Here is a 14,323-nt window from a genome sequence, read left to right as displayed (position 1 = left end):
CCAAATCCAACAGTGCTCGTAATGAAGGCCTGTATCCTTTCTGTGCCGTCTGGACCGGGTCAACCGGCTGTGGGTTACTGAAAAACAGTGTGTCAATAATTGGGACGACGGCAGTTTGACAGCTCGATTGAAAGTCGAAATCTGGTCAAAGCTGAATCTGGACATGTCAGCGATTACAAAGGCGAGGATTCGGATTGATGTCGTTAGTGACATCATCTGACCATGGTGTTGGGTCGGAAAGAGAAAAATGGAGCAAGCGATGGAAATGTTGAAAGATAAATACGACTTCACCGTTCGCTGGGAACCATTTTTCCTCCGATCCGATACTCCTCCTGAAGGCAGGCCCAAACCAGCAGCCTACATGGACCCTTCCAACCCAAGGTACTTCGCCAATCGCATGTATCGTAATTATATAACCAGCTATTGTAATACATAATAATCATAGACCTAATATAGGCTTTCAATGATTTCAGGGATTTAACAATCTGACCTACATATATCTACTTTCGGTTTGTAAATACTTCTTGAACTGGGTGTAGATTATTGTGAAGTACATGTATGTGTCGAAGATGATTTTCAAAATGATGTGGATTAATTAGTTAAGTACAGAAGAAACTAGTCGGAGTTTCCTCTGACCATGACACCATGTCTGGTGTGGATTGTGTCTGGGGTAGAGGAAACTCGGGCTAATATAAAACAGAACATTTAGAAGTCTTTGAAGAATGTCTAGCATACAACACACAGATATAGCCCCTCCCCTCCCTCAGAGGAGGTAATAATTAGCAATAAGTGACATGATTGGTCATAATTGGCAGATGGCATGATTGTTAGAATTTCTTAAAAAGGTAAGTCCCTCATTTGTCTCATCAATTAAAGAATTTAAGTAATGTCAAGTTGTATTTTTAAAAATAACATTTCGGGTTATTCATTAATTTGATGTAAATAGATTCTGGAAGAATTATGTTGACTTCTCCACAGGTGCCTGACTCGTTTTATAAAATAATAACACACAGAGTACATATAAATCTCATTTATATGTACTCTATATGTTATTATTTTATAAAACGAGTCAGGCACCTGTGACTTCTCATATCAGTTAACAATTAAATACATTGTGGTATTGTCATATTTGTTAAATGCAAGCTATTTGACCTGCCAAGCTTTCTACTGCCATAAATTACATATTTCATTGACTTTATGGGATATCAGTATTTTTGAACACATGCACTGGTCTACTGTACATAAAACAAAAATTCAAGTATTTTCGTTAATAGATATTTCCAATTTTTTTCTTCTTAATTAAAGAAAAAATCAAAAAAATCCGTATTTTGAAAATGACAAGAGAATATCAATCCTTTTAACAGATCTGTATTTTGTTGTGCGAGTCTTACTTGTTTAAATTTTGTTTACCTGTTCAATCCTTTTAATAGAACTGTATTTTATTATGTGATCCTACTTGTGTAAATGTTTTCCAGATTGAACCACCTGGTAAAGGCTGGTGCAGCCATTGGTTTGGTATTTGCCAACAAGAGCCCAATATTTCCCAGCACACTGAAACCTCATGCCTTAATGGAGTTCGCTAAAGAAAAGAATGATGGCATCCATCAAAATGATATTGCAGAAAAACTCTTCAAGGTTTGAATATAGTATTTTTTTATTAAAAAATAAAATCTTGATTGATAAATGAATTAAAAAAAAAAAAAAGCAAGGCAGAATTGTCAATCCTTATATGAAAGAGTCCATATTTAATGTAATGCCCTCATTGAAAACTGATATATGGAGATTGGTAAAAATTTATATATCCTACCTCACTATTACCTCTGCCTTAAATGTTAGACATATGAATGGTACCTGTTGCCACTATTGCATGATTTGTGAAGGGTGCCTAAAGAGGTGCTTTGTCCACTATCCCCATAAGGTTCAGCCTGATCATCCTAACAAGTATTTACCAATGTGTTATTAATGTAAATATAAGTACAGTGTATACAATTTTAACTTCTGTACAACTTGGAGTCCTAAGTGTACACATAATAATCTAAAAAAATGAAAGAAAAAAAATTCCTTTCACTACAGATTTTATGTTTTCTCTTCATTTAAATACTCTTTTCTTTGTAATGTCGCCCCTTGGCGTCCCTTATCCTTTAGTTGAGTGTTCGTTCCTGTAAGGAAAGTTAAAGGTTCTGTCCCCTGTTGAGACCAAACAAACAAATGAAATTGGAATCACTGCTCTCTGCTTGATGTTCCGCTTTGGGCCGCAGTGGCTGAGTGGTTAAGGTTCGTCCCGACACTTTATCACTAACCCTCTACCTCTGGGTTGCGAGTTTGAAACCTACGTGGGGCAGTTGCCAGGTACTGACCGTAGGCTGGTGGTTTTTCTCTGGGTTCTCCAGCTTTCCTCTACCTCCAAACCTGGCACATCCTTAAATAACCCTGGCTGTTAATAGGATGTTAAATTAAAACAAACCAAATATGTTCCTCTTTAATGTCCATGGTAAGGACTGATTCAGCTGTTGTCAATGTAATGTGACCACCTAGTCCAGGTGTGATATTCCAATGTGATAGCACTATAAAATGTACGTCAGTGGCCCAATCATGTTCATTGATACCATCCTTAACTGTGTTAATAGAAGAGAAATCAATACCAAACTGTTATCGTCTATCTGATAGATTAAAAGACACCAGTGCCACTAATCTTAGATCTCTCAGATATTGAATAGAACAAATACAGTATGATATATACATGCTGCTTTGTGTTACAGAAATACTTCACTGACGGCGATATTCTGGGTGAGGAGACACTACTTGGCGTGGCTGATGAGGTGGGACTGGACAGGTCAGAAGTCAGCTCTTACCTTAACGACAAAGATGCCCTACAGAAGGTGTTTACAACAGCCACACAATGGTCAGCACAAGGGATATCAGGTGAGAAATCCTTTATCATGCATTTTATCTATTCTATACATAGTAATAGTTGTAGCCTATGTTATTGTAAGTATGTATTGTAATTTCTTCTCCTAGCAAGTAAAAGGTCAATGTCATATTCCAACACATTAAAGGTCAATATCATGCTACAACAGGCCAGAGGTCAATGTCATTTCATAAGTTTTCAAAAGCCTTGTCATATCCCAATGCATTTAAGGTAATTAATATCAAAACACATTAAACGTAAGTGTCATGACACAAGAGTTCAACATCATGTTTGATACATTTGGCTTCATCATTTTGTCACAGCACATTTAACTTCAAAGTCATGTCACAGCACATCAGATGTCAATGTCATTTCACAACACGTTAAAGGAACATGTCAGAGTTGAACGTCATGTCACAACACATTAACGTCTATGTCATTTCACAACATGTCAGAGGTCAATGTCTTTTCACAACATGTCAGAGGTCAATGTCATTTCACAACACGTTAGAGGTCAATGTCGTGTCACAGCACGTCAGTGGTCAATGTTATCTCATAACACCTCAGTGGGCAATTTCATTTCACATGTCTGAATTCAATGTAATTTCAAAACACGTTAGAGGTCAGTGTAATTTAACAACATGTCAGAGGTCAATGTCATTTCACATGACGTCAAAGGTCAATATCATTTCACATCACGTTATTGGTCAATGTCATTTCACAACACTCCAGTGGTCAATGTCATTTCACAACACGTCAGTGGTCAATATGATTTCATAACAGTGTCACTTCGCAACACATCAAAGGTCAATGTCATTTCACATCATGTCGGATGTCAATATCAATTCATTTCACGTTAGAGGCCAATGTCATTTAACAACATTTCAGAGGTCATTGTCATATCACAGCATGTTATAGGTCAATGTCATTTCACAACACTTCAGTGGTCTATGTCATTTCACAACACGTCAGTGGTCAATATGATTTCATAACTGTCATTTCACAACATATCAAAGGTCAATGTCATTTCACATCATGTCAGAGGTCAATATCATTTCACAACACGTTAGAGGTCAATGTAATTTCACATCACGATAGAGGTCAATGTCATTTGACAACATGTCTGAGGTCAATGTCATTTCACAACACGTTAGAGGTCAATGTCATATCATAAGTTTTCAAAAGCCTTGTCATATCCCAATGCATTTAAGATCAGTAATATCACAACATATTAAAGGTAAGTGTCATGACACAAGAGTTCAATATCATGTTATATTTGATACATTTGGCTTCATTATTTTGTCACAGCACATTTAACTTCAAAGTCATGTCACAGCACATCAGATGTCAATGTCATTTCACAACATGTTAAAGGAACATGTCAGAGGTGAACGTCATGTCACAACACATTAACGGTCTATGTCATTTCACAACATGTCAGAGGTCAATGTCTTTTCACAAGATGTCAGAGGTCAATGTCATTTCACATCACGTTGGATGTCAATCTCATTTCACAACATGTCAGAGGTCAATGTCATGTCACAACAAGTTATAGGTCAATGTCATTTCACAACACGTCAGTGGTCAATGTCATCTCATAACACGTCAGTGGTCAATTTCATTTCACAACATGTCTGAATTCAATGTAATTTCAAAACACGTTAGAGGTCAGTGTAATTTAACAACATGTCAGAGGTCAATGTCATTTCACATGACGTCAAAGGTCAATATCATTTCACATCACGTTATTGGTCAATGTCATTTCACAACACTCCAGTGGTCCATGTCATTTCACAACATGTCAGTGGTCAATATGATTTCATAACAGTGTCACTTCACAACACATCGAAGGTCAATGTCATTTCACATCATGTCAGAGGTCAATATGATTTCACAACACGTCTGAAGTCAATATGATTTCACAACACGTTAGAGGTCAGTGTAATTTAACAACATGTCTGAGGTCAATGTCATTTTACATCACCTCAAAGGTCAGTGCCATTTCACATCACGATAGAGGTCAATGTCATTTCACAACATGTCAGAGGTCAATATCATTTCACAACACGTTAGAGGTCAATGTCATATCATAAGTTTTCAAAAACCTTGTCATATCCCAATGCATTTAAGGTCATTAATATCAAAACACATTAAACGTAAGTGTCATGACACAAGAGTTCAACATCATGTTTGATACATTTGGCTTCATCATTTTGTCACAGCACATTTAACTTCAAAGTCATGTCACAGCACATCAGATGTCAATGTCATTTCACAACATGTTAAAGGAACATGTCAGAGGTGAACGTCATGTCACAACATATTAACGGTCTATGTCATTTCACAACATGTCAGAGGTCAATGTCTTTTCACATCACGTTGGATATCAATCTCATTTCACAACATGTCAGAGGTCAATGTCATGTAACAACAAGTTATAGGTCAATGTCATTTCACAACACGTCAGTGGTCAATGTCATCTCATAACACGTCAGTGGTCAATTTCATTTCACAACATGTCCGAATTCAATGTAATTTCAAAACACGTTAGAAGTCAGTGTAATTTAACAACATGTCAGAGGTCAATGTCATTTCACATCACGTCAAAGGTCAATATCAATTCATTTCACGTTAGAGGCCAATGTCATTTAACAACATTTCAGAGGTCATTGTCATATCACAGCATGTTATAGGTCAATGTCATTTCACAACACTTCAGTGGTCTATGTCATTTCACAACACGTCAGTGGTCAATATGATTTCATAACTGTCATTTCACAACACATCAAAGGTCAATGTCATTTCACATCATGTCAGAGGTCAATATCATTTCACAACACGTTAGAGGTCAATGTAATTTCACATCACGATAGAGGTCAATGTCTTTTAACAACATGTGTGAGGTCAATATCATTTCACAACACGTTAGAGGTCAATGTCATATCATAAGTTTTCAAAAGCCTTGTCATATCCCAATGCATTTAAGGTCATTAATATCACAACATATTAAAGGTAAGTGTCATGACACAAGAGTTCAATATCATGTTATATTTGATACATTTGGCTTCATTATTTTGTCACAGCACATTTAACTTCAAAGTCATGTCACAGCACATCAGATGTCAATGTCATTTCACAACATGTTAAAGGAACATGTCAGAGGTGAACGTCATGTCACAACACATTAACGGTCTATGTCATTTCACAACATGTCAGAGGTCAATGTCTTTTCACAACATGTCAGAGGTCAATGTCATTTCACATCACGTTGGATGTCAATCTCATTTCACAACATGTCAGAGGTCAATGTCATGTCACAACAAGTTATAGGTCAATGTCATTTCACAACACGTCAGTGGTCAATGTCATCTCATAACACGTCAGTGGTCAATTTCATTTCACAACATGTCTGAATTCAATGTAATTTCAAAACACGTTAGAGGTCAGTGTAATTTAACAACATGTCAGAGGTCAATGTCATTTCACATGACGTCAAAGGTCAATATCATTTCACATCACGTTATTGGTCAATGTCATTTCACAACACTCCAGTGGTCAATGTCATTTCACAACATGTCAGTGGTCAATATGATTTCATAACAGTGTCACTTCACAACACATCAAAGGTCAATATCATTTCACATCAAGTTATTGGTCAATGTCATTTCACAACACTCCAGTGGTCAATGTCATTTCACAACACGTCAGTGGTCAATATGATTTCATAACAGTGTCATTTCACAACACATCAAAGGTCAATGTCATTTCATATCATGTCAGAGGTCAATATCATTTCACAACACGTCTGACGTCAATATGATTTCACAACACGTTAGAGGTCAGTGTAATTTAACAACATGTCTGAGGTCAATGTCATTTCACATCACCTCAAAGGTCAATGTCATTTCACATCACCTCAAAGGTCAATGCCGTTTCACATCACGTTAGAGGTCAATATCATTTCACATCACGTCAGAGTACAACATCATTTCACATTGTGTTACAGGACAATATCATTTCACAACACATTAGAGGTTAATGTTATTTCACATCATGTCAGAGGTCAATGCTTTTCACCACGATTTATAGGTTCATATTATTTCACAACATGTCAGAGGTCAATTTCATTTCACAACGTGTCAGATGTCAATGTCATTTCACAACATGTCAGAGGTCAATGTCATTTCACATCATGTCCGAGGTCAATGTCATTTCACAACACGTTATAGGTCACTGTCATTTCACAACACATCAATGTCATTTCACAACATGTCAGAGGTCAGTGTCATTTCACATCATGTCAGAGGTCAATGTCATTTCACAACACGTTATAGGTCACTGTCATTTCACAACATGTCATAAGTCGATATAATGCACAGCATGTTTAAGGTCAACAGTAGGCCACAACAGGTCAAATGTCATAGTCATGCCACGACACACTCATGGTCAATGGCATATCGCAACCACAAAAAAAGAAAATCTGCATCTTCATAACAATAGGAATCAGAACTGTTAAAGGAAAAGTTGCCACCTTATTGAAACCTTTAAAAAGGAAAACATGTATTGTAATTCCATTCTACTATTAGAAGAAAGAGGTATATTTGCCACTGAATGAAGAAATGGATAAAGAAAGTACATTCAGAAGAGAAGGAAAATCGGTATAGAAAAGAGAAAGAAGAATTACTTTCTGATTTGATGAAAAAAATTAAAGCGAATTTAAAATATACACGTACGTTGTATTCACTTTAGAAATTTACCTTAATTTCAGGTGTGCCCACATTCTACTTCAATGGGAAGCAGGTGTTTTCTGGAGCCCAGGACACGGACACCTTCACGAGAATGTTTGAAGTTGTTCATGAAAGGTTTCCACTACAAACTGACAGTAAGAAGTAAATTATGGTGGGGAGAGGAATTGTAATAACACTACAGAGAATGCCAAGGAAAGAATTACCATTATAATCAGTATTATAACACGATTTGTTTGCAACGCGTGTTTTGATTGGATACGCACCATGGATACGCATTTATGGAATATCATAAAGCCTCAAACTGAGCTACATTACCTTGATATAAACCAAATAACTATGCAATTAATGAGGTATTTGATATCTCGGAGGAACTCATATTGCCCAATGGAAGAGTCGACTATAATATGAATTAATTTGTTGCCATTGTTAGTCGTATTGTGATATATACATTGTAGATAGTGAATGTGATATGGTGGACATATGACGATCGGTATACCTAAAGTCAGTAGTTATCGACCTGATGGCATACCTACCCTCACTTTTCTTACTTACACTGCATATACCACACGACTATCTATCATACAGAGAGTGTAACCACGTGATATTAAGTCTATAAGCAAGTGATTGAAACGTCACAGTGATGTCTGTGAGCTTAAAATCAAAATATTTGAGACATTTGTGAAAATCATTCTGGATATTCATGCTAGGTTCCTGAATTCATATCCAATTTATTTCAGATTAATGATACAATGATATAGAAATTAATACAGTATCTAACATTTCATCAGCACTGATCTGTTATATATGAAGAGGATATCTACAAAGAAAGATAATTGGTAAGACTTCTGTGACTTTGTTTTCGAAAATTGCTTATCATGATTTTGGTTATTATTTTGTGATTTTGATAATAAATTATATTATGTATATGTCTTGTTTAATTGTTGGCTGTGTTATAATTAAAAACATACATGTACCGAGCTGTTGTCACCTGTTGAAAGCATGATATATGATACCTTAAGCATAAGGCTGATTTGTAATTACAACTGGTGTGTCAAATACCCGTATTGCAGTTAAAGAATATTACTTTCGTATTCGTTATTTTTAAGGTGAAAACAGGGAAAACATCAGAGTGACTAGCATATGTGTGTGTTTGCTCTTGTTAAACTAATATGAATTATAGAATATTTTGATTCCTATATAGAACAATGGACTTTATCACTAGTCTAAAATGGGCTACTGTCGCTTCTCTCCCAGACTCACCTGGATTCCAATTCATTACCTAACCATTCTTCTATGCATGGCAAACTTGAGGGCCACTGCCTTTGGTGCAGTATTCTTAAATTCATTTTTGACATAACTGACATAACAAATTTATCTTCACTCTTGAGAATTGAACATCGATTATCTCCAGGAATCCGCCCGCAGAGTTTCCGTTCCTGGGTATTGCACTTACTCCTTATTACTGGATCGTGATATTTTGTTAGAATGGTGTTCAACTCACTAACCTGAGTTTTTAGCCATTGCTATCCCCTATACTGGTAAACCATACTGTGCACGTGAAGTAAGTCTATCATCCGTTTACCGATGTATTCCTATCAAGACCTGACCTCGGAAAAACATTCCAGATTTCCTCTTCCCTAAAGATGTTCAAACTCAAGTGATGGACCATGCTTTTCACTTCAATATAAACGCATACACAATCTTTCAAATTGAGTTTGATGCCCTCTGCAGTGATATTGAGATTGGTGCCTGTTTTGAGTTCGACCTGGATTCACATACACCTTGTGGGCTTTTACTTTTACAATGTATTCATAAATTGTCTTTATCTAAAGGAGCAATATTGGGTTTTTTTTCCGTTTTATGTTAATGCTTTAGGAATGTGGTTCTTAAATATACTCGACCTTAACCCCTCCCTCCCCATCTATTTTCTTGGTACAGAAAAGTCGACGATTAACGCTGTAATTACTTTTTATTTGTTTCCTGTTGTCATTTGTCATAATTTAAACAATGAATGTGTACATGTGTCTTATTATAAATATAGTCAAGAATGATATATCTTCATTACAAAACAGTGTTTCGTGTAATATGGATACCATGTTAAAAGCATCACAACATATATATGCAACAAAAACAACAAAATCTAACGTTATTGACGTCGTATCAATAGGCGAATCAAAAGCAGAAACTGTATTGCAGGGCAGATCCAAACAAATTCATTTTGACACATCATTCGCCATTTCAGTACAAAATAGATTTGACAAATGAATTATTTATCATTGTGACTTTTGTATAAGAATTTAACCGCACGGTAACCTTTACAGCTAAGTGTAACCCTGGTTACCAACTTAATGGCAGAATAACATTACAACATATTAATCCGTATATCTTGATTTCCAAGAATGGAGTTCATGGTTTATATCCGGATTTGCAAGGTTCTTTCGTATTTTAGTTTTACATGCTCGGTATAAATTAATTAACTAATGAATAGGCAATATGGTATGTATAGTCATAGAGGGATACCTGTTTTTATGAAATAACTCTAATCGTAGCGAATCTAGCCCTAGGATTTTTATTTCCAGGAATATCGTACCCCAGCCCCGAAAAAATCTTTCTTTGCACATCATTTTCGTTTACAAATCCTTTAAAGATTACCACCAATATACTTTAAATTTCTAGCACTCATTTGTGACCCATGAAATAAACCATTACACTACACTGCAATGCTACAAAACAAACTTTACAGTAACATAGAATAATACTTTATCAATCGTAGTGTAAATGAATGTTCAAGGCGAACACTTCTTAAAGTATAATTGATGTATATTATAAATAAGTGATTCAATGACGGACGAAGACACAATAATGGAGTTTCAAAGGTGAATTAACCCTAACTGGCAATGAGAAATGGATATATATGAAGGACAAAGTTTTTTCTGTTAAAGGCAACGTACAACCTTGAAAATAATACAAAAGAATTATAAAGTAATACATACAGTTATTGATTAATGATGTCTTGATATATCAAAATCATATTGATACACATATGAAAGTTACAAGAATGATAAAATACGAATCTATCTGTTAATGGAATTCATAACCTATATATGTATATGAAGGGGTTAATTCTTTGTAACAATACGTACAGTTATACAATATATACAAATAACAATATCACGTGAGGTTAATATGCACGTACATTAATGAAAGTCCATTTCCAGAAAAAGTAGTATGGATGCTCAATACTTATTTTTACATGTAATTAATTACATTAACATATTATATCACAATGCATGCTCTACTAACGAAAACGTTAATTTAGAAATATATTCTCTTCAGGCGTGAAAACGGATGGTTTTCATAAGGTTAACGTAGTATATGCATTCACATCATGTCGCTGTAAAGTAATCTGACATTGATATCGAGAATGCTTAATGATAGATTAATATGGTTGTTTTATAATGTATGATCTATGACCATTTTAAATGTTACCATTAAACGTAATATAAAGCCATAGGATCTACGATATTTATGTGAAAAAAATATGTCCAATTTACATGGAAACGTTTTTCAAGTTGAATACATTTTAACAATGCCTAACATTGTTTTATTTTCATTGTCATTATCGTAATGGGGGGGAATTTTGACGATTGTTTTCCGCCAACTGATTATCGTACCAAAAATAATTATCTACCGATTTTCAACATGCAAAATTGCATCTCTTGCGCAATAGTCATGGTAAAAGAAAGTCTCACAGGTTTTTTTTCATCACACATTCTTCAGTTATATTGGTTAAAACAGAGACGTATATACCTGATATACAAGTCTCTGGGTAAAACAAGATTTTTTGTGTGAAAAAAATATCGTAGATCCTGTGCGATTAATGCAATAGGTGATCGGGTTGAATAGTGGATAACTCTACTTTCGCCTAGGCGACCAGGGTTCGATACCCAGATCAGGCTTGAAAACTTATTGACCACCTGCACACCAACGTGAGTTTAAAACCCATAATGTCTATATCCAGCCAACAAACAGTTAAAAGTTAAAAACGTATTTGATAAATGATTGTAAAATAAAACAAAATGTAATTAATCTAGTAACATTTAAAATGTTATCATGAAAGCAACAGAACATATCAATTTTGATAACATTACTAAAATAATCTATTAACATTTACAATGTCATTATAAAATGAATTATATTAATATTGAATATGTTTCCAAGAAAACCTTAACATTTATAATGTCAATGAAAATAAATACATTTTTAAAAGTACGAACATAAACGTCGCCTGATGACGTCATTAACATACTATAGTCCCGTCGTTGTTATCACATATGTTCTTACTGACAAAGAATACTGTTGACCCTGGACAGGGGAACATATAGGTTGAGCCGAAAGAACACACATAGAAGCTGTGACAATCTCCAGGGACGGGGAAATACTCATTATGTCGGCCGGGTTTACACGGGTCGGCGAAGATTGCTGGTGTTGTCAAATCTCCCGTAGTCGGCATTGAGGGTGTCGTCCCGTCTGCAAAATTAAGTAAAATTGTTTCATTTGAGGTAATAGCGGCATATAAGAACACAAAGCAAATAAAAAAGTACTTACCGACGAATGTAATAAACATTCAAATTGTACTTTTGAAACCGACATGGTGTCATCAAGTATTGTGGTGTTAAGGGGGTCAGTCTTCAGGAAATCATAAAAAAATATTGTCGAATCAACGGGTTTCAATACCAATACGTCTGCTTGGATTGTGTGTAAAAAAACAAATATAATGTACCTATGCTATGAAAATAAAAATGACGAAAACTACAGAAGAGTCATAAATGCCATTGTGACTATGTCGAAGTATAACTTGCAAACTTTAGGTGCGGTATGTCTCACATTCGAAATGAATACATACTTTTAGTACACTGCAGTACACTGTAGTTCAGGAGTGCTAACGGACTAATTGACGGTTTAAACTGACTTTACTTGAAAAACACTTGCTTAACACCTGTCAAAACACCCACCTTCAAAATAATCCAAACTTAAATCTTTCTGGGTTCCAATATATCTATCGTGTTTGGCAATATACATGACGAACTCTTAGATTTACCTCTATTTACCCAATCTCAAGGATTTAACTACGAATACAGTTAGTTTATATCTATGCGGTATTGAAGTCCAGTTCCACGATTTTAAACGATTGGCAAAAATCTTGTAACCAATATTCCATATCAATATTGCATTCCTAGAAGTCCATTTGCAACATCTTTTAAATCTACGAATGCATTCAGTACATCGTGTAGTTCTAGGTGTTAACGAAGTCAAGTTCTATCATTTCATAGGAACGACAAGAATATTGCAAAGAAAATATTGCAGATGTTAACAACAAGTATTCCAGATCTCTAGCTTCGACCTGACCTTTTACTTCCATTTTTTATGAAGCAATGTTGACCGTATGGTTAGGTCAAACTCAGTCCTGTTTGATAACTAACGTTGTCGTTCTCCGCCTTTATTAGAATTATGAAATAGACAACAACGCCGGCGTTATCTATGTCCAAGACATCCGGACATCACGTGTCATGCCGTGATTGATCCAGCCATCGAAGCATGACCAATAACGCCACAATGCATTTATCGAAAAAACTTGGTAGAGGTTCTTTAGGCCGCCAGTGCATCACTGTATCTACATCGACGTGGATATCCTATATGATTCATTGACATGGTCAAGCATGCGCACTAACATGTCACCATATGATACACATTCACACACAATTTGCTAAGTACTAACAGTTTTAATTTCAATATTTCAGCATCATTTACAACAAATCGTTTATATCTTTAGTACAATGTTATTTTTTGTTTATCTCACCTCTCACTTATGTTGATTACATATATGAGTTGATTTGTAGATACTGGACAAATATACAATTTACAACAAATTATCGTTATGCAGTTAATATTTAACGCGATTACAGAACACTCTCCCTCACACACACATGATTTAATCAAATATTTTAGATATCGACCAGGCTTAAATATCAGTTTTCAAAATGTGTTGCTTTCATCTGGGCCGATTTCCTTTACTGCGGTCTTATCGGTTTGACCGATTCGACCAGGAAATCAGGACGGACCTATACTGTTCCTGTGTTACTTCCAGACTACCCAGGCCTGTTTAACATCTACAGTTCAATTGAAATTATGCTGGAAAAGAACCGACTGTCCGCATAAACAAAAAGGCCCCGGATTAACATCACTATCGAATATCTTATTACTATATAAGACAATGACAAAGATATTAAATGTAAAAACTGTACAAAACGTATCACGAAACCTTGATATTTAAGCCTGGCAGTGCAAAAATAATAGTATTTAATCGGCTCCGTTAAAGAAATCTTTGGCAATTACCCATATTATTATATCAAATAAACAAAAATAGTGTTAAAGGGACGCACATAAATAGTTCAGGTAAATTTGAACAATGTTTTAAACTGTTTATATTTCTCATCTAATCCCTGCGCTGGACACTGGCATCAATACAACGCGCGTCTCGGTAACACTTTGATCAATAGAAGTATAGTGTCCCAATGTTTCTCTCCGTCAGAGACTATGCTTTACAGGTGTCGTCTGGAGAACACTTTTTTTCGACAGCATCAAACGACATTCCAGAGGGGCAATG

General features: G+C 35.4%; 1 protein-coding gene across 1 annotated transcript; it reads left to right on the top strand.

Moving 5' to 3' along the window:
* The first annotated feature begins 81 nt into the window (after positions 1-81).
* On the top strand, positions 82-8,589 carry LOC117342811. Its single transcript, XM_033905069.1, has 4 exons — positions 82-381; positions 1,476-1,635; positions 2,760-2,922; positions 7,677-8,589. Exons 1-4 carry the CDS (start codon positions 248-250, stop codon positions 7,799-7,801), a joined length of 582 nt encoding a protein of 193 aa, XP_033760960.1. The 5' UTR covers positions 82-247; the 3' UTR covers positions 7,802-8,589.
* The last annotated feature ends 5,734 nt before the right edge of the window (positions 8,590-14,323 follow it).

The sequence above is a fragment of the Pecten maximus genome, chromosome 14 (assembly GCF_902652985.1).
Source record: "Pecten maximus chromosome 14, xPecMax1.1, whole genome shotgun sequence".
NCBI classification, from domain to species: domain Eukaryota; kingdom Metazoa; phylum Mollusca; class Bivalvia; order Pectinida; family Pectinidae; genus Pecten; species Pecten maximus.
The sequence above is the reverse complement of the archived record's forward strand: the minus strand, read 5'-3'. Positions and strand labels throughout refer to the sequence as shown.

Bases quoted from the DNA above. Each gene is read 5' to 3' on its own strand.
- LOC117342811 (XM_033905069.1), top strand. From the start codon at position 248: ATGGAGCAAGCGATGGAAATGTTGAAAGATAAATACGACTTCACCGTT. The intron at 382-1,475 runs GTACTTCGCCAA...AATGTTTTCCAG, and splicing joins ATGGACCCTTCCAACCCAAG to ATTGAACCACCTGGTAAAGG. The intron at 2,923-7,676 runs GTGAGAAATCCT...CCTTAATTTCAG, and splicing joins GTCAGCACAAGGGATATCAG to GTGTGCCCACATTCTACTTC.